Source organism: Phascolarctos cinereus, unplaced genomic scaffold, assembly GCF_003287225.1.
Source record: "Phascolarctos cinereus isolate Bilbo 61053 unplaced genomic scaffold, phaCin_HiC Scaffold_1;HRSCAF=81, whole genome shotgun sequence".
NCBI lineage: Eukaryota > Metazoa > Chordata > Mammalia > Diprotodontia > Phascolarctidae > Phascolarctos > Phascolarctos cinereus.
Window position 1 is genome coordinate 238,021,080 of NW_027555514.1, and position 24,884 is coordinate 238,045,963.

General features: G+C 38.6%; 1 protein-coding gene across 1 annotated transcript in view; it reads left to right on the forward strand.

Annotated features, from left to right (window-relative positions):
- The window catches only part of TRHDE (thyrotropin releasing hormone degrading enzyme), a 461,792-nt gene that overhangs the window by 1,211 nt on the left and 435,697 nt on the right, over positions 1 to 24,884 (forward strand). The window contains exon 2 of the mRNA XM_020968898.2: positions 17,973 to 18,246. Coding sequence (XP_020824557.1) covers positions 17,973 to 18,246 — 274 coding nt within the window. The remainder of the gene's footprint in view (positions 1 to 17,972; positions 18,247 to 24,884) is intronic.

A 24,884-nucleotide genomic window follows, 5' to 3' on the forward strand; every position in this document is an offset into this window, starting at 1 on the left:
GCTTCCAGCTTCTCTAGCCCCTTGTAACACCATTACCATGTAAGCACCTCTAGCCAGTCACCAAAGTTCTGTAGCCACCGGCAAAAGGGTTTGTTTACAAGTTTGTTTTTTGGAAAGTGTGCAGTTTAGCTCATGACGCTGGAAATCTGCCAAGATGACCGTTGAAGTAAATTTTTCAGCAGTAGCAGAAAGCAGAAGCAGATTTTCATGTCTATTAAAAAAAACAGGAAAAAATAGACATAGTGTGTTTTAGCATTGGATTCAGAACGATGTATTCAATATTCCTATCCATTCTTGAAATTTGATCTTGGGATGGGCGAGGAGAAGTGGAGAGAGGGAAAGGGAGACACACACACACACACAGAGAGAGAGAGAGAGAGAGAGAGAGAGAGAGAGAGAGAGAGAGAGAGAGAGAGAGAGAGAGAGAGAGAGAGAGAGAGAGAGAGAGAGAGAGAGAGAGAGAGAGAGAGAGAGAGAGAGAAGGAAGATGATGGCAGATGAAACTTTTCTAAAAGCAATTTTCAAATGGCAGAAAGTTCAGCATAGGAGGATTAGGAGTAGCAGGGATTTAACTGGGTGCTTCTTTACCGATGGTGACTAGTATTGTGCAACATAGTGCTTGAAAGCAAGGTGCTGCCTTAGCACAGGGAAGCTGATTTTACTGGTAATAACTCCAAGGCCACTGTTCACAAGTTGCTGGTATCATCTGGAGTACTTGCCAGCTAGAGTACTTGAGGAAAGCATCCTCAGGTGTCACTAACAGAGATGGCCATTTGGTGCTTCTTTGATTAGTAGAGCTATATTTTTACATCTTTGGAGGTTATGAGTATGTACTGCTCTTGCTCTGTTTCTTCCCTTGACCCATTTTTAACAGTAGCATTTACTTTATTTTGAAAATTAGTCAAATGACTAAGTAGGTCAGTGGATGTCCCAACGGGAAATCATAAAAGATCAACAACTTTGGAGGTAGAGTGAGATAGTGGGGGGGGGTCTGAAAAGGAGCTTTAAAACCCAAGACGCTGCTGAGATGCTTTCAGAGGGAAGCTATTGTCACATAGTAGGTTGGCTGAGTCATAACATCTGGAGTACAGAGAAGTTTTTATTGTATAGGATGACTAAGTGCCCTTATCCTAATAAGACACTCAATAATAAGCCTTGTGATGGAGGAACAAGGAAATATTGAGCATGTTTTCCTGCTAAGCGGTATGATAAATGCATGGAGCATTCCAGTTGTAAAACATCTCCTATATTTCAAATAGATTTTAAAGGCATACCGTATTTCTTTAAGAAACCAGCCCTTATCACATTACATATGGGGTAGTGGTGGGAGAAGCTGGAAAGGCATCAAGGTAATTTATATCTTTTTAAAGACTATTTTGGGAAGGAGGGTGATCCTGGGCAGTAAGTTCATTATTAAAGGGATCTTCCAGTGTGGAAACTACAGTTGTCCTTTAATGATATACAACTCCTTCTATAGTTTATAAATCTTGAAGAATCACCTGGTGCATGTAGATATTGAATGAGTTCCTGCATTCATACAGCTGGTATGCATCAGAAATAGAACTTGAACCCAGGACTTTCAGACTTCAAAGCGAGCCCTTTAGACCATGCTGCCTCTCTCTTTAAAAGATTTAAGCTTTTAAAATCAGAATTTTGCTAGCTATACATTGCTACAGAATAGCTCTGTTATGACCAAATAAATATTCCCCAGAAACTGTTTTACATCAGAATGAAATGTTAAAATCTCTCCTGGAATAATTTGTCAGATAATTTTTTTAGTCAAATGCTTTTCAACTAATAACAGTTAAAGGGTCAAATGTTTCTGTATTTTCTACTGCTGGTTTCTAGTATAGCGTTGTACATATTTGCTTTCTACTTCCCTTTTACCTCTTTGCTCAAAGTCTGAATTAACTTGGTTGAAAGTTTTACTGAGTACACATGGTTCAGAGCTATGCTCCAATGGAAATGCAGGAGTCCCCAAGTCCTATCTCTGCTTCCAGAAATACCAAAACAACTCTAATTCTAAGTAGTATGTTAATGAAAATTGTTACTGTTCTTCATCCTCCTACCCTGATGCTATAGTAGATATCATTTCTTCGATATGTACATGGAGGGCATAGAAAATCAAATCCCCCCACCCCAATTCCTCCAACTATGTTGTCAATACCACACACACACACACACACACACACACACACACACACACACTTTTATTACTATGGTTACTAGTCGGTTTTTTTAACAGACCAATATTATTTCAGCTGTAGGTAGTTTTCATTTTTACAATTTTATCATTATGAATGGAAGCAAATTGGCATTCTAAAAATATCATTTATCTAAAAGGATATAGATACAGATGATAGATTGTTCTATAATTATCCCAAACTTTTGCACTAATCAGCTAACTAAAACCAAATTGGCACTTAAATGCAAATAATTTAAAATACTTGTAAAATATGATATTATTATATATTTAAAGTCTTAATACACATTAGTAAAATCTTCTGCCCAGAGACCTCTGGTGATATAAACCTGTGGAACTAAGTAGAGTGAGGATAATAAAATTAGATTCCCCTTTTTAAGCTTACCCCCATCCCACCCTCCCCCATTGGCCGATTGGTGGTCCGATCCCCTATTTGATAAAAAGAGACAATATTATTATACCCTGCAGATCTGAAAGGAGAAGTTGAGATAGTTTCCATCCCATAAAGCACTAAGTTTAGAACATGCGCTTCTACTTTTGAGTATAATATTCACTTACTTGAGGAGGTGAAAAATCACCTCTTTTAGGCAATCTACTTGACTTCCTGGAAGAGCCAACCTACCATTTCTGAATAATGATAAGTGAAATAATTTCTCTTAGAATTAAAATATTTTCATCTTCAAGCAAAGTAGTTCTTTCAGATAGACCACATACCTACATGAAAGACAATTTTTTCCCCAAGTAGATATGCACTAATCTTGCAAGGTGTATTGTATTGTGTATTGTATATTGCCTTATGTAGCTAGGCACAGTGAGCCTGGAGTCAGGAAGACCTAAGTTCAAATCTAACCTCAGACACTTACTAGCAGTGTGATTCTAGGCACCTCATGTAACTATTTTGCCTCAGTATCCTCAACTGTAAAATGGGGATAATAATAGCACTTACCTCCCAGGGTTGTCATGAGGATAAAATGATAATATTTGTAAAGTGCTTATTAGCACAGTGCCTGGCACACAGTAGTCATTTAATAAATGCTTATTCACTTCCCTTCTGGTTTCCTTTGCCTTAACATGCTATGTGGGGACATGCTTACTTAGAAGTAGGCAAAGTATTCATGTACCTGAGGCAATTGCCTCCTCTAGGTGGCCAGATGGTGAGCAGGCCCATGTTAAAAGTAGGGTACCTTTATTTAGATCCAGATGGTCCATCTGAAACAGGAAATCTACCCAAGGCAACTGAATAGTTCACTCACTTTCAGAAGAGAGAATGTTCTCTAGTGGCAGACTTCAGTTGTATCTGTAATGTGCCTAACAAAACACTTGGAAACAGGTAAAAAATCCACTAAATATGTCTGTTTGTTTGTTTTCAGTATTCCAAAGCACCTAGGTATCAAGGAAAAAAATTCTGTTGTTAAATTAACTTTTCCCTATATTAGTGGTTCTGAAAGTGGGGTCTAGAAATATTTGGTGGTCTTCAGGGATCTTCCAAGTGACCCCGAGAACATCTTTCTTATGGTGCGTGAACTGGTCTTTTGTAAACTCAATATCCAGTATCTAACCCTTTATATTTTCTAGTAAAAGTGTAGGGGTCTAGACTTGTGATTTCTTAAATGTAGGGAACAGTAGCTTGGAAACTATACCAGCGCAGATTGGCAATTTCTTCTCAATTTATAGTCTTAAACTTATATATGGATTTTTTTTAAAAGGCGATTGGGGTTAAGTGACTTGCTTAGGGTTCACATAGCTACTAAGTGTCTGAGGCTGGATTTGAAATCAGGTTCCCCTGACTCCAGGGCTGGTGCTCTGTCCACTGGGCAACCTAGCTGTCCCTTAAACTTAAACTCTTAAAGAGCTGTGTTGGTCACTGAAAGGTCAAGTGAATTGCTCTCAGTCACACTGCTAGTATATATATCAAGAGCAGGACTTGGTCCCAGATCCCTTGATTTTTGACTTCTTAGTTGACCCCGTGTCCTCTATATATGCTGCTGCTTTAATTATGCTATTTTATAAAAACCAGAATATCAGTTCATTGGTTTCTCATCAAAAACATTACTACTCTTTGCATTCATTCTGAGTGAAGGGCTTTGTTTTATAGAAGTGAGTAGGAATGAGTGATTCCATGTCTTTGACCCTGGGCAAATTCACCTGCCTGCTTCAGTTTCCTTATCTGTAAAATAAACTGGAGAAGGAAATGGCAAAGCACTCTGGTATCTTTGCCAAGAAAACCCCAAATGGGTTCACCAAAAATGACAGAACAACAAAGAATTAACATGGTTTGTTGGAAAGGGCAATACATTTAGAGTACTTTACTTAACAACAAAAAGAGTTTTCCTCTTGATGATGATGATGATTTCACTTTCTTTGGTGCTTCCTACCTTCTCAGGTTGTTTTTGGAAATCCTGGAAGAATCTCTTGAATACCAATGAAACCCAGTTTCTTGAATGCTGTCTTCTGTGTGCTGATAATCAGTGCACAGAAACATGGGTTAGGCAGGAAGACTATTAGGGGAGAGAGCAGGAGAATGCTATGGAAGCATCACTGCCTTAAAATGTTCCTCTGTACTTCTTTGTTACTCAGAGTTTCATCACAGAATGGTATTATAGAACCTTGGGAACATGTGATCAAATGGTGCAATCTTTCTAGAAACTGCCTCTCTTGAGTGCCAAGGGTGTAGATCCATTTTAACTCGATCCCATCTAATCCAATTCAATCCAACAAACATTTATTCAGCACCACTTAACGGGCTGTTCTGGAGATACAAGGTGAAACAAAACAACTGTCCAGAAAGAGCTGCTGGTCTTGGGGACGGGGCATACCACACTCATAAATAAATACAATATCATTTGATGAGGGAGAAAGAACTAACAATTGAAGGGATCAGAAAAGGCTTTGTATTCCTAAGCCTTGAAGAAAGCTCCCATAGCTCCCTGTGCAGTCACTTCACCTAGTTTCTTCCATGTTCATACTTTCTCTTCCAGGAAGCCTTGCTTCCACCCTAATTCCTTAACATCTGCCTCTATATTCTTCTGCCTCCTACAGCTAATTTTTTTTTGGCAAGGCAATTGGGGTTAAGTGACTTGCCCAGGGTCACACAGCTAGTAAGTGTCAAGTATCTGGTCTGAGATCAGATTTGAACTCAGGTCCTCTTGATTCCAGGGCCGGTGCTCTATCCACTGGGCCACCTCGCTGCCCCTCTACAGCTAATTTTTAACCAGCTGTACAGGACAGAGGATTCAGAGTATGGCCACCAGTTTGAAAATGGTCACAGGCTTGGAAGAGATAATGGGGGAGAAAGTCTTATAAGAAAAAAGCAGCCTTAGGGCTTCTGGGGATGGGCCTGCCCACATCCTTCATGTTATGGATAGTTCCTTTTACTAGTTTCTTTAGCTTTATTCATGCTATGTAACAGTTCCTTTTTCTAGTTTCTTTATCCATTCTCATGTGAGCTCCTAGAAGCAGGAGGATCTGTAGTAAGTCTCAGGGAAGTTGACTTCTAAGTAGTCCATCAGAAGTGGAATTTGAACTTAGATGCTTTAACCCCAGAACTCTTTCCACTCTTTTGCAATCATTATTATCTCCTGTGAGACACAGAAGAGCACATATAATTTTCCTCTTTTTAGTCTGTTTCGAAGCAATGTGGTTTGGAAGAATGGGGCTTGGGTATTGCTTCTGACGCTTATTGAGGATGTGGGACCCTGGGTAAGTAATTTACCCTGGGCAACATTGGGATACTGATGACATAGTGGAGAGACTACAGTCTCTGAAGTCAGAGGTTCTGGCTTCAAATTCCATTTCTGATACTGTGTGATCTCAGGACAATCATTTAATCTCCTTGGGCCTCAGTTTCCTCAACTGTAAAATGAAGGGGTTGGACTATATATGATCTGAGGTCTCTTCTGGGGCACAGAACAAGTATGAATCTGCATTGGCAGAGGGAGTTTTCCTAGTCAGCATTTGTGTATACCAATAACATCATAGGTCCAGTTCCGCCTAAAATGATTTCAAGAAATTGAGGGACTTCGGGGTCAAGTGATTTGCTCAAGGTACCTGAGCCGATAAGTAGTGAAGCTGGAATGTGGAGCTTCCTTTTTCCAGATCAAATGTTCTTCTCCTACTCATTATCTACCTCCTAGAAATAAGAGGGGAAGGGACTTTGACAACTAGAACAGCATTTCACATTTATATAGTGCTTAATGGTTTATGAAGCATTTTCATACTAACAACTCTGAGAGGTAGGCAGTGTAAGCATTGTGCCTATTTTATAGATGAGAAAGCTGGGGCTCAGAGAGGCAAATTATCTATTGTCACACAATGAAAACCATACAACTAGGGCTTGATTTTAAGCACGAGTAAGCATTCATACACAGTTGATTTTCAGTTGCTGGAATAGGCGAATGGTGTGGCTACCTTGCCTTAGGAAATGTAGGTGGCCTCAAAGACCCCTCCCTCATAGTCACTAGGGTCTCCCTTGTCACTGCTGCTTTTTTCCTCTGGGTTCAGCCACAGGAAGAGAAAGCTGGGCTGGTGTGTGTGTGTGTGTGTGTGTGTGTGTGTGTGTGTGTGTGTGTGTGTGTGTGTGTGTGTGTGTTGCTCTTAATCATGGGGTTCAGAAACTGCATGTTTTGGACTCTTGTAAGAATCTGGCAGGAAGAGGTAAAGTAAAAATCAAATAAAACAAATGAAAAACAAACTCCTTTATTCTCTGGCCTACAGCATCACTTCAGTCCCAGGGGCCAGGGGACTCCCTCTCCTATACTGACTTAAACCTCAGTTCTGAGAGCTGGGCAACCATAAAGACAAGCATAAATGAAGTTATATTCACCATTCGATTTGGTCAACAGCGCTCAAATTCTTGAGTAATTCTCTGGACTCCAACAATAAAGATATTCAGCACTTATTTAAGGCCTTCATCATTTCAAATGATAGTATGTGAATTCCTGGTGCTGTTCAGTTTAGCCTTCTTCTCAAACTAAAATAATAAGGCTCTAGGAGAACCATTTTTTTCTTCAATTAAAACACTTTCTATCAATGGTGATTGTGTTTAACTCTCATCTTCAACAAGAGCATACAAAATAATTTAATACATGAAAGGGGAAGCAATTATGTATATTATGTTCTGTTTTTATAACACAATTATTCACATATGGATCGCTTCCTACATACATATTGCTCACATTATTGCATTATGTTTTTTAGTTTACTAGAATGGTTATTTTTTTAAAGGAATATACTCTTGTTTATAGTTCTGAGTATTTAGCACTTATGCTTCTTTACAGAAATGGTATGGGTTTAATGACTCGTTGAAGTGCATAAAAATTCGTAATCTAAAGGAGGGCCCATCCTGCCTTCCCGCTAGTGTTTCACTTCAGAGTAATAGTTTTCATTTTGCATAACAACTTGCTCCTTAAAGGGAACCCATGTAACTTCTGTGACCTTGGAATGTGTAGACCAGTTTCCAGCCTAGCCATCATGAAAAATGATTTCTTTGAAGCTGAATGAGGCCTGTACATTTCATTACAACTCTCCTTTAGCTCTTTAGAATTTTTACCCCTCATTTAAAAATATTATGACCCTAGGTATATTGCAGCAGTTGTGAGATAACAGTTTAAACATAATTTTTCATTATGCTGTCCATGAGAGGTGAATAGATCTGGTCAAAGCAAGTGCTTCTTGAAAATAACATGCTTTTTGTAAGCTTTTCCTGGTTTTGGCTGATTCCACCTCAAAAGTCATGAATCAATCTGAATACTAACAGGTAATGCAAATGATTGTTTCCTGGCTATTTTGCCTTTACGAAGAGGCAAACAGAAAATAATAAACCAGAAATTGTTTTGTATCACATGCTGTAATTTGCCGGCAGGATCATCCAACATTAATGCATTACTTCTGCTGAATGTTATCGTAATGCCTTGACAGAACTGGCTTCCCTATTGGACTTCCGCATAAATGAAAAGAAATCAATCCTCTATATCCTTCAGAGGCAAAACAGAGCTTAAGTCCTCCTTCTTAGCACAACCAAAATGTCAAATTGACAAGTTGTTATGAAAATCAAGTCATTTATTTTAAATGGGAGAGAATTAAAATACATATAAGTTATTCACACTCTTCTGGGTATGCTGGAGTGACATTCTTAGAATGTCATTTCTGGAAGCAAAACTTTTTATGGTAATAGAGGGATTCATTAGATGACAGGGATGATTTTGGTTAAGGAATGAGGACAGAAATAGGTGACAAGATACTACATTATCCCCATCACCAGCCTCCTGTTGTTTTTCAATTTGCTTATTTCATAGCTACACCTTAATGGAAATATGTTTTCCATCATCCATTTTTGTTATGTTTGTTAATCATTTCCTCCTGGATATCCTGCTGGCATCTCAAGCTCAACGTGTCAAAAACCAGACTCATCACCTTCCCTTCCAAAGCACCTGCTCCTCTTCCTGATTTCTGTGCTTCTGTTTATGGTTACGGCCATTCTCCCAGTCATGTAGGCTCAGCCAGCACCTCCATTAGTCATCCTTGACTTTTTTCCCATTTCATACCTTGTTTAGTTAGCTATGATATCTTAAGGATTCTCCTTCTATGATGTTGCTTGAGTCAGACCTGCCCTTTTCTTACCCCTGGTAGCCAGTCAGTTCAGGCTCTTCTTATGTCTGGCCCAAGCTCCTGAAGTAACTCTCTGGTTTCCCTTTCTTCCTTGTTAGCTCCTCTAGTCCTTTTTGTACATGGCCCCTGGACTACTATTTCTAAAGTACAGCTCTAATTATGTCGGGCTCTTGTGTAAAAACTTGCAATCGCCTGCTGATCAAAGGCCAGATTCCTTAGTCTAGATATAGGGGTGGGAAACCTGCAGCCTCAAGGCTACATGTGGCCCTCTAGGTCCTCAAGTGCAGCCCTTTGATTACTTCCCAGGTACCTCAGGCTCTGGTTGAACTATACGTCCTACAGATCATTTCCTGAGCATACCTTGTGCCTTTGTTCATAGAATCATAGAATGTCAAGCTGAAAGTAACAGAGTTCATCTAGTACAACACCTCCATTTTACAGAAGAGCAGACTGTGGTCCTAAGAATTTAAGTGACCTGCCTAAGGTCTCGTATGTAACAAGTGGAAGAATTGGGCTTTGGACCCAGGTCTTTTGATATGAAGTTCAGAATTCTTTTTTTATGCCATGATGTCGTGTTGTTACCTCAACCTGGAGAACTTTCCTCTAATCCTCACCTACACACTTCCTGCTTTTCAAAACCCTACCTGTCCTTTCAGGCCTAGCTCAAAATACATTCCTTCTAATAAGCCTATCCTATTATATCTTCTCCCTACCCTCCTCATCTTTATTTTACAGATGAAGAAGCTGAGGCCCAGAGAAGCCAAATCCTTTCTCTGAACTTCTATAGGACAGTCTTTCTCTCTTATTTACCTATCTTATTCTTTACTGTAGTATAGTTATTTATATACTCATCTCCTCTACTAGATTGTAGACACTTTTAGGACAGCAACCATGTTTTATTAACTTTTTGTCTCCCATGGTACCTGGCACCCTGAAGATATCTGTCAAATGAATTAATCAATTAAGAGAGCTAAAAGCCTTATTATACTTGGTTTTTCCCTTCCCAGGTCCCCCACTTTCCTCTCTTGATAGAAACTATTCAAATGGAAAATGTAGCTGCCCATAAGTTATCATTTAATAAAAAAGCTCAAAAAGCAGATACTGTTTATATACTTTTTGTTAGCCTTGCCCCTGGATATCTTTCTGTTTCCTGATTATTGAATTAAAATTCTCTTCCACTCTTCTTCAGGTGCCAGACTGTGAAATTGTTATTTCCTCATTTAGATAATACCTGAATGCATGCAGTTATCCCTGCATGTACATACCTATATGTAAGAACTTGGTGAGAATTATAATTGTCAAAAAAAGTGGCCATTTCTGATGTGATTCACAGGTTTCTTCAAGTGACCCAAATTACATGAAATGTTTCCAGGTTAAAAGTATTTGGATTTATCAGCTTCTCATTAGCCAAGAAGTAGTAGAGCTGCAACTTTTAATGAGCTCTTACCTAAATATTAGCTGTCTTTGCTTTGGGAGCTAAAGTCTAATTGGTTATGATGGAGACTTTTCCCTCCAACAATGCCCTATGGTGCTCCATGTTTGAGCCATTCACTTGATGCATCATGTATATTGCCCTGTGTTGCTGTCTTTTAAAATACATACTTTGTTTTGCCCACTAGTTTGAAAGTTCCTTAAGGGCAGGGATCATGGTCTTAACTTTCTTTGGTTCCAAAACAGTGTTGAATGCATTGACCCACACATTGTGGGGACTCAGTGGTGTATGATTGATGGGAACTATGTTTAGAGAGGCAGCTTGGTCTAGTGGATCTTCAAGTCAGGAAGATTTAGCTTAAAATTCTCACTCTACTATTCACAAAGTTAGGTGGTCCTAGGCAAGTCACTTAACCTTTATAAGCCTCAATGTTCTCATCAGTAAAATGGGGATGATATTTTTAATGCCTTCCTCACAAGTTGCTGTGAGTATTAAATGGTGTAATGTGTGTAAAGCAGTGATTAATACACACCGGTAGATTAGTATACACCAATAGAATTGTATGTGGGTGACTGACAGAAAGGGAAGAAGGGAAGAAAAGTTAGCCTGAGTTCAAATCCAGCCTCAGACACTTAATAGTTAAGTGATCCTGAGCAAGTCACTTTAACGTTGTCTGCCTTAGTTTCCTCATGTGTAAAATGGGGATGAAAGCACCTTGTTGTGAGGATAAAATGAGATAAAATTTGTAAAATGCTTTGAAAACCTTAAGGTGCTATTTAAGTTCTAGCTATCATCATCATCATCATCATCATCATCATCATCATCATCATCAGCATCAGCAGCAGCAGCAGCAGCGGCAGTAGCACCAGATTGTCAGTTCTTAGCATTTGGTGGATGGGTATACTTACTCTGCTGAGAAATTGATCAAAGTGAATGATTGGAATTAGAAATCACAGACACTGGAAAGGTTAATCAATCAAATGTTTATTGAATACCTTTGATGTTCAAGGCACTATGCTAACGCCAGAGGGGGAGCCATAGAGAAGTCTAAAACACAGTGCCTTCTTTGAAGCAAATTATAATTGGAGGGACCTAGTCATGCAGACACAAAAAGTTAACTCACACTTCGAGGTGGTGTATTATGAAAATTATGATAAATATTAAAGGAATTCAGAAGGAAGAGAGATCTCTGTAGACCAGAAGTAGTCAAGGAAGACTTTTTGGAGCAGCTGAGGCTTGAACTAGACCTTGAAGCAAGTCTAGAGTTTGGATGGAGAGGACTGTGAGGTCATCCTAGGGAGGAAGGCTATAAACCATGGGGGAAATGTACAAGGTGTTTTCTGGGCTTGTGTGTTTATCGTTTTGGCTAATCTAGAGCAATGCATCAAATGTGGCTTGCTAGCTGCATGTGGCCCGCAACACTCCTGTGAGAAGCTCAAACTAAATTAAAATGTAATTGGGAAATATTTAAAAAAATAAATAAAAATACAATAAAACATAAATAAAATAACACGGTTTTCTAAATTAACGTGCAGCCAGCAGGGATACTTATTTGAGTTGGATGTCACTGGTCTAGAGGATGATTGCGTATGATGAGGTTGGCAAGGTGGGTTGCATTTGGAATCAGGAGATCTGGGTTCAAGTTCCAGCTTTGCAACTGGCTAACTATACGATGTTAGGAAAATAGCTTCTTCCTGGGTCTCAGTTTCCTCATTCTTTAAATGAAAGGTTTGTACTAAATTACCTTTCAGGCATCTTCCATTTCTAAAACCAAAAACCTAGGGTATATTGTCTTTGGAATACCAAATTAAGGAACTCATCATGTTCCTAATTTTTTTTGTGGTTCATTGATGTTCTGTTACATTCATATCCCATGATTTGGTCAAGCTTTCCTCAAGTCAACAGACAACTATTTATTTCCAGTTTTTGTTACCATAACAGTGCTGATATATGTGTGTGTGTGTGTGTGTGTGTGTGTGTGTGTGTATTTGCATATATTAGACCTCTCTACCTGTCTTTGACATATACATTGACATGCATTCCCAGTTTGGATGGTCTCTAAATAGATATCTCAAGCGATCCTTTGCATTGAAATACTTCTCTACACAAAAGGAGGCGCGAGAGACAAATGTTTCTTTATTTTGCCCCCACCATAACTTCATTCACTTAAGAACACTTTTATTACTCAATAGGGAAAAATTAAAATGTCTTAATAAACATCTAATAATCAGGTTAGCTTATAAATTATATCTTCATAAATATGAGTAAACAATCAAACTGAAGGGGATTGCCCTAAGAGAAAAGCAAAGAAAAAGAATATTGCTTTCTATTTTTCATTAAATTAAAATTTTTTATTTCTATTTGTTTTTTTAATTACCTTTATTTCTGAATGTATCCTGCCTCTCTCTCCTCTAATAAGTGATCTGTCCTTTGAAACAAAGATTATAAAAGAAAGAAGCGGAAAAAAAGCAGTTTTATGAAACTAACCGTCAGATTTAATGAGCCTGACAGCATACGCAGTGTTCTGTATCCATAATCCCTCACCTCTGCAAAGAAAGGAGGGAAATATATTTTCTTATCTCTTATTAAGGGACAAACTTGGTCATTTTAATTACCTGATATTCAGTGTTTCTTATTTCCACTTCCATTTTTGTGTTTTTTACACTTTTCATATTTGTTTCCTGGTTCTACTTATTTCACTTTGCTTATATTCATAGAAGTCTTCCCATGCCAAGGTGGAGTCTTCATACAGCTTGCTTCTTATAGCAATTGCCATATATTAATTAAGCAAATGCTTCATATGTAGTACATTGCTTCTTATACACTCTAAGCTGAATTCTAATTCTATTACATTCATATTCCATACTTTCTTACAATTTTTAATGCTTTTATCAGCATTCTAAAATCTTATTAAATTAAAGCTATATGTGCAATTATTTTATGTCAGTATGAAGTTATATATGGAGAGAATCATATTAGAGAGAAGTATAAGGACTTTGTTTTATTAGCAAAAAAAAATATTTGCTATTAGATTTGTCTTTAATTTTTTAAAAACCATTAGTGAGGGCTAATTAGCATTTGGTCAAAACTTAGTAACATTCAAAATTCTTTCTTCTAATTTTAGTATTTTATTTTTTCCCAATTACATGTAAAAACAATTTTAAACCTTCATTTTTTACAATTTTGAGTCCCAAATTCTCTCCCACTCTCACTCTCCTTCCCCACCAGTGAGAAGGCAAGTAATTTGATAAAGGTTATACATATGCAGTCATGCAAACCTATTTCCATATTAGTCATGTTGCGAAAGAAAATAGAGACAAAAAAAATCCAAGAAAAATAAAGAAAATAAAATAACAATATGCTTCAGTCTGAATTCAGATTCCATCAGTTCTTTCTCTGGAGGTGGATAGCATTTTTCATCATAGGTCCTTCAGAATTGTCTTGAATTTTTGCAGTGCTGAAAATAGCTTAAGTCATTCACAGTTGGTCTTCGTACAATATTGCTATTACTGTGTACAGTATTCTCTTGGTTCTGCTCACTTCACTTTGTATCAGTTCATGTAAGTCTTTCCAGGTTTTAAAAAATGCTTTCTAAAATAGTAGACATAATACTAATATAAAAATATCTAATTTTTATGTACTTTAGACCATACATTTCTAAGAGTTGAGATTCATTAAACATATATAATTCTTATTTTTGAGATGATGGAGCCTAGAACTTTCATCTACTGCTATCGTTTACCTCGAGGTATGGTGGAAACATTGAACTTTTAGGTCAGAAGACTCAGGTCAAGTCCTTTAACACATGCAAGTCTTAGGTCTCAAGACCATTTGCAAAAAATTCAGCTCAACAGTGCACGCAATGCATGATGCCTGCTTGAGGGGCAGAGTTGAGAGCTCAGAAGAAGAGAAACCTTTGGTCTTCTGACTTCAAGAGAAGAGGACACATGTGATTCCAGGATTTTGCCAACTCCTCACTTCTCTCAGAATTAATTCTCCACCAGTGAGGAGAGTCTTATGTAAATGGAATTGAACTCTGGGTTACAATAGTATTTTAGTGAAGTTCCAGTGTTATTATAAGATATTTATCTTCTAAAATGATAAAACATTGTAAAATTTGAGGATGATAGAGTTCTTTACTGAAATGCTTAATTAAGTTGGTTTTAGCTCCCAACTCTAACAAAGAGGAAAAGTAGTGATTTGGATTGTATTAAGTACTTTATGGAGCTATTAGCATAGCTTCAGCTAAAGGGAACTGCCCTGTTGTGCATGGACAGTCCAGCTAAAGCTGTGGTAGAACAAACGAGTCCCAGTCTATTCCCTCCTCTTCCTTTGCTCCTCCTGAATCCTCTATGCATCTTCTCATCTTTTTCTCTTGAAGGCATTAGTCATCTCTATCTGTCTTCAAATGTCCTTCATACCACTTTCCCAGAAGACTTACCTTAGCTGTTGTTTGCTTTAATCTAAATGGCTTTGCCCATATCCGGATCATCATTAGTCTCTGTTACCAGAGTCTCTATTGTCTCTATTGAACCTACCCATGCTGATTCATCCTGGATTCATCCTCAGTTCAAACTGTGGGCTTGGCTAATTTCTTCTTGCTGGTGATGGAACTGCTTCCTTTTTCAGGGATTGAGGTTCCTTGTGCCTTTTATTTCTGGATATAACATCCCAAATCTTTCCTTCATCCAAGATATATGGGTGTTTAAGTTTCTCTATTGGGAAAGGTACTACCTCCTTTGACTCTGTAGGATAGCCTGAAACCCAGCTCATTACTATTAGCCCCAAGCCTCAACAGCAAGTTATTATTTTGCCTTAATGATCCTTTTATGATTAATTTATTAGACTCAGCTTATTATGGCATATTGGTTATTACATATTTCATTGTAAACCTCCTTTTTTAATCATTAGGTCCCACAATAGTTGAGCATTTTCATTTGTTACCATGTAATCTAAAGGAATGCTATGCCTTTCATCATGGCAATCTGGGATTTAGAGCTGAAAAATGACCTTAGTCATTTAGTATTTACTGAGTACTTATCTGGGTCAGTCAACAGGCATTTATTAAGCACCTACTATGTGTAACAGACACTGTGGTTACAAATAAAGGCAGAAAACAGTCTCTGCTGTCAAGGAGCAAACAATCTAATGGGAGAGATAATGTGTAAAAAAAATTGTATAAATAAGGTACCTATAAGGGTAAATTGGAGATAGTTAACAGAAGCAGGGCATTAAACATTACTAAAATAGCATTAAGAGCAATTAGACATGGTGTTTGTAGAAGTTAGTACCTGAAGGAAGTCTGGAAGACTGAAAAACAGATGAGGAGGGAAAGAATTCCAGGTGTGGAGGATGTTTTGTGTGCTCTCACTCTAGAATCAATCAGCCAACATTTCAAAGTGCCTACTATGTACTACGCACAGTGCTAAGTACTGGAGATACAAAGAAAGGCAAAAATAGTCCCTGCCTCAAGCAACTCTCATTTGAATGGGGGAGACCATATGTAAGTGAACAGGCAGATACAAATGCCTCAGAGTAGATGGAAAGTAACTTTAGGGGGTAGGGACTAATTTTGTTGGGGGTGGCATGGTGACAGGGAAAGGCCTTATACAAAAGATAGTCTTTGAACTGAGTCCTGAAAGAGGTCAAGGATTCTAAGAGGCTGAGAGTGAGGAGAGAGAGCACATGGGTGACAGGCAGTGAAAAGGCATGCGGATCGGAGATGGAGTGTTATGTGAGAAGGAACAGCAATTATGTCAGTGTGACTGGGTTGTAGACTGCATAGGGAAGAAGGGAAGGATCAAACATTTCTAAAGTGCCTACTATGTGCACTTCATTTTAGCTTCACAACAACCCTATGAGATAGGTGCTATTATCATCCCCATCCCCCCCCCCCTTTGCTTCTAGGTTCCTTGGTATAACACAATTCTCTCTGACATATATGAAAAAGGCCTTTCCCTGTTTTGATGAATCCATCTTCAAGACGATTTTTAAAATCAGTATTAAACATTAAGCCACATATTTGTCTTAATCTAACATGCCAGTAGAAACTTCAGTTTTTGAGGAAGATGGATAGGTTACAGATCACTTTTCACAGAGGCCTGGGTCACGTGCAGCTTCACCTTTCGGGAGATGGTCACAAAGAGTGGAGTTGTAGCAAGGAAACTGAGGCAGATAAAAGTTAAGTGACTTGCCCAGGGTCACACATGTAAGGGAGGGGGATGTAAGAAAACTGGAATAGTAGGATGGTTTTGATAAGCTTTATTTTTTAATAGCATTTTATTTTATTTTGCCAATTACATGTAAACAAAGTTTTCAATATTCATTTTTAAAAGATTTTGAGTTCCAAAATTTTCTCTTCTCCCTTCCCCCCTCCCCAACACAGCAAGCAATCTGATATAGGTTATACGTGTGCAATCATGCTAAACGTATTTCCATATTAGTCAAGTTGTGAAAGAAGAAATAGAACAAAAGGGAAAAACCATAAAAAAGTGAAAATAATCTGCTTTGATCTGTATTCAGACTCCATCGTTCTTTCCCTGGATGTGGATAGCATTTTCCATCATGAGTCTTTTGGAACTGTCTTAGATCACTGCATTGCTGAGAAGAGCTAAGTCTTATCATGGTTAGTCATTGCACAATGTTACCATTACTGTGTACAATGTTCTCCTGGTTGTGCTCACTTCACTCAGCATCAGTTGTGATGAGCTTTAAATATCATATAAGCTCTGAGGGCAAGTACAGTGTCCTTGTCTCTGCATCCCCAGAACCAAGCACAGAGTCGTAACTTAATATATGTTAATTGAATATCACTCTCAATAGAAGAAGAGGAAATTGAGGTAAAGAGAAAGGAAGTGACTGATCCAGGTTCACACGAAGAGCAGGTATTATTGGAACTTAAATGCAAGTGCTCCAGACTCTAGTGTTCTTTCCACTAATCTGCGTTGCTTCTTTATATGTCTATTTAAATAGGAATGAAATACACTATCAGCTAGTGACTTAAATGTGATTGATATCAGAGGTAGGAAACATGACCTCTGGAGCAATCAACACAGATAAGGTTTTTTTTTTGGGGGGGAGGAGAGACAAATGAAGTTAAGTGACTTGCCCAGGGTCACATAGATAGTAAGGATCTGAGGCTGGATTTGAATTCAGCTCCTCCTGACTGCAAGGCTGGTGCTCAATCTACTATGCCAACTAGCTGCCTCTACAGATGAGTTCTAAAGTCCAATGAAAGTCCATTTTTTTTTTTGGAATAGGGTGCAGGGGTGACCATTGCAATATACATTTATCTGAAGACTTTTCTTTAGTGTTTTAAGTTATGGCTTTGATATTATTTGCCTTTTATTTTTTTCTTCACATCTTCCATTGCTGAGGCAGAAAATGAGCCATGATACAAGAAGGATTAGTTATTTTCCATTATTTGCCAATGTGATTCCATTGAACTTATTTTTTTTTTGTAATGTTTTATTGTCCATATATTGCTCTGGGTTGTGAGTTTACTCTAATTGAGACAAAAACTACCCTGAGGAACTTTTATTGTTGGAAAAAAAATGCATTAGATGTGAAATGTGCTTTCTTGCTGCTTATGCATTTTAGTTTGGTTTAGGAAAAGAAGAACTTTGCATATCTGGCAAAAATGTTTTATTTTAGGAACAGCCATACCTAATGCACCCATAACTCAAGCTATAAATGCAATGGGTGATTATTTTTTTTCCCTTTTGCTTCTAGGTTCCTTGGTGTAACACAGTTCTCTCCGACACATGCAAGAAAGGCCTTTCCCTGTTTTGATGAACCCATCTACAAGGCGACTTTTAAAATCAGTATTAAGCATCAAGCCACATATTTGTCTTTATCTAATATGCCAGTAGAAACTTCAGTTTTTGAGGAAGACGGATGGGTTACAGATCACTTTTCACAGACCCCGCTCATGTCCACCTATTACTTAGCCTGGGCTGTATGCAACTTCACTTTTCGGGAGAAGGTCACAAAGAGTGGAGTCGTAGTAAGTATTTTTCACTTGGCCAGAGTTCTCTGAAAGTTACCAGCTTACCTCTGCAATGCGATTTTTGTATTCATTCATTCATTTCTATCTTTTCCATTAGAAGCCTCAGTCTATTTGCCTCTCAAATGAGATGTTTGTGAAGTGCTTAGCACAGTGCCTGGCTCATAGTAGGTGCTTAATAAATGTTCCATTCTCTTTTCCCCTCCCCCCTACCTTTCTAAGGAGTATACCCTCTCATTTCTGAGGGGAAAAAAACTCTCTGTAAACCTTGAATGCATTGAAACATGGTGAGGGATTCTAGGAGACTTAAGAAGCCAGGAACCACTCTGCTTCACTCTGGTCTACTAGTTTTCTGTGTCTCAGGGGTGGGGAGTCTGCTACATGTGGCCTTCTAGGTCATTGGGTACAGCCTTTTGACTGAGTGCAAATTTTACAGAACAAATCCTTTTATGAAGGGGATTTGTTCTGTGCAGTTTGGATTCAGTCAAAGGCTACGCTTGAGGACCTAGAGGGTTATATGTGGCCTCTAGGCTGCAGGTTTCCCACCCTGATGGCTGGAGACATTTTAACAAAGAACTTTTATATATAAAGCCATTTTTGTCATATGCATTCAATTCCATTCAAGTAAATTCAACATTTATTGAGTGCCTACTGTATGCAAATACCTTGCTAGGTGTTGAAAGCAAGAAAATGACTCTTGTCCTCCAAGTATAAAAGTCTTGTCTATGCCAACAAATGTTTGCTTGAACTCAGGGAAAAACTGGCTTGTGAATGCTAACAGTGACTGTTATTTTTATGTGAAATACAGAATGAGCAACAGGTTTGGCCCTATTCATTATTTCTGGCTTCTCTTAATTTAGAATACTGTGGAAATTATTAGAAAAATCTGCTTGTAGCCCGGCCTGAAGTGAAAACGAAATACATGAGAGTAAACCATGAATTCGTCTGGTATGGAATCATTCAATTGGCATCCTAATTGCTATGTATACTGGTTGTAGAGGAGTCGCTGGAATTTTATTTTCATAGAGTTAGAGTGTAATTATTCGCAATGTCAAATTTCTTCTTTGGTATTTGTTGATCCTCTTCCAGTGGACATTTCAATGCTTGCACTTACTGGACCATGCCCAGAGAAGGATCCAGAAGGCACGCAATTTCCTTCTACTATCCTAAAATACCAACGATTACCTTGGTGTGTTATCGGCTAGCAGAGGGATGAGGAAATGCAATTTCATTTCCTAAGCTAGTTTCTTCAAAGTGTGAATATGTCCTCAGCCCCACACAATTATGCCTGTTGCTCAGTGACCCGTGTTTAAAGTCAGAAACACTATAATTATTTTATATGTAATTTTTTCATATAACCACTCATCATTCTAGTGGTTAATAAATATTTTTAAGTTTCCACTTAATGTGGTTTTTTTTTCCCTCAGGTATAAAAATATAAATCATGTTACTGCATAACACCCAAAGGTCAACTGGAATAAGTTCATAGATTCTATAATATTGGGGAATTGTAAAAATGATGAGTATATATACTACAATGGATATACATATATAATGAATTCTAAATTCTGCCACAGGAAATACTCCAGTATCAGTTGTGGGAAAATAAGCTGGGTAGTAGCATTGAAAGGAATCTTTGAGAATAACTAATCCAAATCTATTCTTTTTTATGGCTGAAGAAATGAAGTTCTACAGAGATGAAGTGATTTGCTGAAAGTGACACAGTCAATAAACATTTATTAAGTTCCTACTGTATATCAGGGAGGATGGCTAAGTGGCACAGTGGATAAAGCACTGGGCTTGGAGTCAGGATGACCTGAGTTCAAATTTGGCTGAAGACACTTACTAACTGTGTGACCCTGGGCTAATGGCTTAACCCTGCTTGCCTCAGTTTCCTCATTTATAAAGTGACTTGGAAAAGGAAATGGCAAACCACTCCAGTATTTTTGCCAAGAAAACCACAAATGGGGTCATGAAGAGTCAGACATGACTGATAAGATTGAACAATGTCAAAAATATATCAGGCATTGTGCTAAGACAGCACAATGAATGGCAAAGACAGCCCCTGCCCTCAAGGAGTTCACGTTCTAATGGCTGGGATATATAGGATATATACAGGATATGTTCATACAGGATAGATACAGCATAAATAGGACTAGCAATAGTAAGAGGGGAGTTCAAGAACAGGCTCCCTGCAGAAGATGGGGTATGTGATGTCTTTTTTTTTAGGCAATTGGGATTAAATGACTTGCCCACAGCTAATAAGTGTCAAGTGTTTGGTCTGAGGCTGGATTTGAACTCAGGTCCTCCTGACTTCAGGGCCAGGGCTCTATCCACTGCACCACATAGCTGCCTCAGGGTTTGTGATGTCTTGAAGAAGCTAGGGAAGCCAGGAGGTGGAGCAGGAGAAGGCCTGGTGTCTAGAGAGGAAGTGTCAGTGTGTGGAACAGCTAGGAGACCCCTTATGTTGGATCATAGAGTACTTTTGTGGAATAAAGTATAAGAAGACTAGAAAGATAGGAGGAGGCCAGGTTGTGAAGGTCTTTAAAAGCCAAACAGATGATTTTATGTTGGATCCTGAAGTTAATTAGAGTTTATGAAATAGGGAGGCGGTAACATAGTCAGACATTACATGTTAAAGTCAGAACTATAACACAGTTCTCCTGACTCCCAATTCATTCATTCATTCATTCATTCTTCTTCTTCTTCTTCTTCTTCTTCTTCTTCTTCTTCTTCTTCTTCTTCTTCCTCCTCCTCCTCCTCCGCATCCTCCTCTTTTTTCTCTTCTTTTTCCTCTTCTTCCTCCTCCTCCACTTCTTTAAAACTATAAAGGTCATCCTATTCTCTCCTCCCTACCTCAAGCATTATCCTCTCTCTCCTTAATCTCTTCATGGCAACTATTTCTTCTTGTTGGTAGACATTAAGGATGTTATTAATCCACTCCCTCCTTAGATGGAAGAAATAGAGGTTAAGTGTAGGGTTGGGACTTGAATACTACATGAAGCTCAGATGAGAATATCTGGAGCTTAGTTGAGAATATCTGGGGCATTTGTTGTGCAGCTTAGGTGCCATAGCTCTAACAGAGACAGAGTGCAGATGTTCTGGGAAGGCATGTCTTTTTTTTTTGTTGTTGTTGTTGAAGCAATTGGGGTTAAGTGACTTGTCCAGGGTCACACAGCTAGGTTAAGTTTCTGTGGCCAGATTTGGGCTCATTTCCTCCTGACTCCAGGGCTGTGTTCCAGGGTATGTCTTTGGAACACCTTCCTCTTGATCACCAACAACATCAGTCAGCATGGTGATCACCTGTGTGTACACTTCAAATAACCACCAATTAGTAGCTCTTAATTCTAATGCCTTCCCTCTGTTGATCATCTCCAATTTATCCTGAGTTCATCTTATTTACATATAATTATTTGCATGTTATTTCTGTTATTAGGAAGAGAGCTTCTTGAGAGCAGGGTTTGTCTTTTCCCTTTCTTTGTATCCCCAGCACTTAACACGGTGCCTCAAAAATAATAGGCACTTAATAAATGTTTATTGAGTGATTGACTGTAGCAGGTTGAGGGCTGGACTTAACACAGCCTCTTCTTCTTATTATCCATGTGACTTTGGACAAGCCACTTGAGTTCCCTTGGTCTCAGTCTATTTATAGGTAAATGTGTGGATTGAAGTTGCTGGCCTCTGAGGTCTCTTCAAACTCTGAATCTATGATCTGTGAATATGAAGTAGCACATGGAAAATGGTAAATGAATGGTATAAATAGTAAGTGCTTACTGGAGTTCAGAAGAGGTCCCCATGGACCTGAGTAGCTGGAGGAAACTTCATTGAGCAGGTGATATTCCAAGGGGTCTTGAGGGATCACTAGGGATTAGATTAGTGGGGTGTTTGAAGCAAAAATATTTCAGGCAGGGGAACAGTGATGATAAGTTAGGGAAAGAAGGACATTTCAGATATTTTTTTTCAGTGGGTGGTCCAGTTTGGCCAGAGAAACCAATTAGCAAGTCAACCTATATATTTATTAACTATCTACTATCAATACCTACTATGTGCCTAGATCCTGGGGGTGTAAATGCAAAGAATGAAACAGTCGCAGTTGAGGGGATAAAGAAAGACTTCATGCAGAAGATGGTGCATAAGTGGCATTTTTTTTTTAAGGCAATTGGGGTTAAATGACTTGCCCAGGGTCAGACAGCTAGTAAATGTCAAATGTTTGGTCTGAGGCCAGATTTGAAGTCAGGTCCTGTGCTCTATCCACTTAGCTACCCCTGTAAGCAACATTTTTAAAGGAGAAGAGGGACTTGGTAAGGCAGAGGTAAGGAGAGAGGGTAAAGGCCCAGAGATGGGAGAGATGAACTGCTATGTGTGGGAACAGAGAGAAAGCCACTTTGGCTAGATGGTGCAGTGTGGGAGAGGAGGTCATGTCCATTGATAAAGCACAAATTGCAAAGTGATATTTTAGGCAGATTAGTCTGACAGCAATGTTCAAGATGGATTAGAAAAGGGAGAGACTAGAAAATGGAGAAAATTAGGAAATTATTGTGCTAGTCCAGGCATGATATGAGAACTTGGATGTGTGTGTATATATATATGTATATATATATATGTGTGTGTGTGTGTGTGTGTGTGTGTGTGTGTGTGTGTGTGTGTGTAGTATTTACCTGTGTACATAATGTCCAAAGAATTTAAGGTGCAACTAACATTTAACACTTCACAAACCCCAAAGCACAATGTAAATGTTAGCTATTTTTATTAGGGGAGGGAATACACAATTATTAAGCGCTTACTGTTCACTAGGCACTGTGAAAAGCACGTTGCAAATATTATCCCATTTGGTCTTCTTCATAGTCCTGTGATATAGGTGCTATTATTATCCCCATTTTACAGACGATGAAACTAAAACAGATGCTATTACTATCGCCATTTTACAAATTAGGAAACTGAGGGAGGATAAGTGACTTGCACAGGTCACACAGCTAGTAAATGTCTGAGGCTGGATTTGAACTCAGGTTTTCTTAACTCCAGGTTTAATGCTTTAATCATTGTGCCACCTATGACTCAAAGAGAAGGAAAACAAAGAGTTAGAAAAGAGTTGGGTTGGTATCTCCTTGAGACTGTTCTCTGAATCTCTTTTGGGAAAATCCAAGTCCTGTTTGTCTAAAAACATTTTAGGCCAGGTTCATGTGCAGGGCCAGTGAATTACCTACCTACTTTAGTAGTTAAATTGTCTGGTGCCTAAATAAAAATAGATTTTAGAAATGATAGAGCTGCCTTCAGGGATCCATATATTATAGGAAAGTGCACTGATGGGCAGGTATAAAACTTATTTACTCCCGTTCTCGTTAACTGAAGAGAAGGTAGAATAAAGGCTTATATTTCCTGTTCTAGGAAATTCTTCCCAGTTTTAGCAACACTGACATATGCGGAATAGGTGGAAATCCTGGTGGCTTCTGTTGTGCAATCTGCAATTTCTTGTCTGCTGCCCAATGTTTTTTAGATAAGGAAGGTGACAGAAACAAAGGTGAAAGGCAATAAAGCAGAAAAGAAAATTGTGCGGTGTAAGATGCTTGCAAGGCTCTTCCTCTCAGTGCTCAGGGCTACACTTGTCTTTATACTCTGTGAAGCACTTCATAGAACAGAGACTTCAGTCAGCTCTGTTCCTCCCTTTGTATACATAAGGGAGATGATTCTGGCTGCGTTTCATCTGTCTGTTGGTGTCTTCCCTTCCGGCCAGAATTATGTCTGGCTTCAGGGGAGAAGAGGGGACTGGTTCTGGCAGCTTTTGTTTTCACTGTACCACCTGTTAGAATTGGTGTCACCTGGAGCCCTTCACAGGAGCCATCCTCAAGCTAAGCCTGCCCCTTTTACTCTTAGGTTCAGATAAACCTAGAAATCAGGGATCCCACTTGGGCTAATAACCTAGCAAAATGTGTTCTGTTTTCTCCCTCTCTCTCCCCCTTTTCTTTGCTCATCTTTTCTTTTACCTTTCCTGACTTTTTTTTTTCCAATCTGGCATCTTCACCCCTTATTCCCTTGTCTTTTCCATATCAAATGTCTTAGGGCATGTGTTAAATCCTGGTTTGTCCACTTCACAATATAAGAGATGTGAAACATGGTATATGTCAAAAGTAATTTAGATGGCAGTCTGCATTACTAGTTGGTTTTTGTAAGTGTTCTCTTCTTTCAGGATATAATTAAGAATTCAAAGGTTAAGTCAGTATTGAACATAGTTAAACACATCTAAACTCGAGAGCTTTAGATTCCTTTTACTGGTGGAAAATTGTTATGAGAGCAGAGTATTGGAAGAAATTGAGTTTATGCTGCTCTTCTTAATTCTATTTTAATCCCATTTGGCCTACACCGATGGCTATGAGTTTGACAGCTTTGGTGTGGTGGACACCGGTGTCAAACCTGGAGTCAAGAAGTGTGAGTTCAAATCCAGCCTTAGATACTTACTATTCTTATAACCCTAGGTAAGTCACTCTGTCTCAGTTTTTCACCTGCAAAATGGGGATGATAAATCTCCCAGAGTTGGTACGAGGATAAAATGAGATAATATTTGTATAGTACTTTACAAACCTCAAAGTTCTATCTAAATGGGCGAGAAGCCCCAATTATTATTATTATTACTGTTATCATCA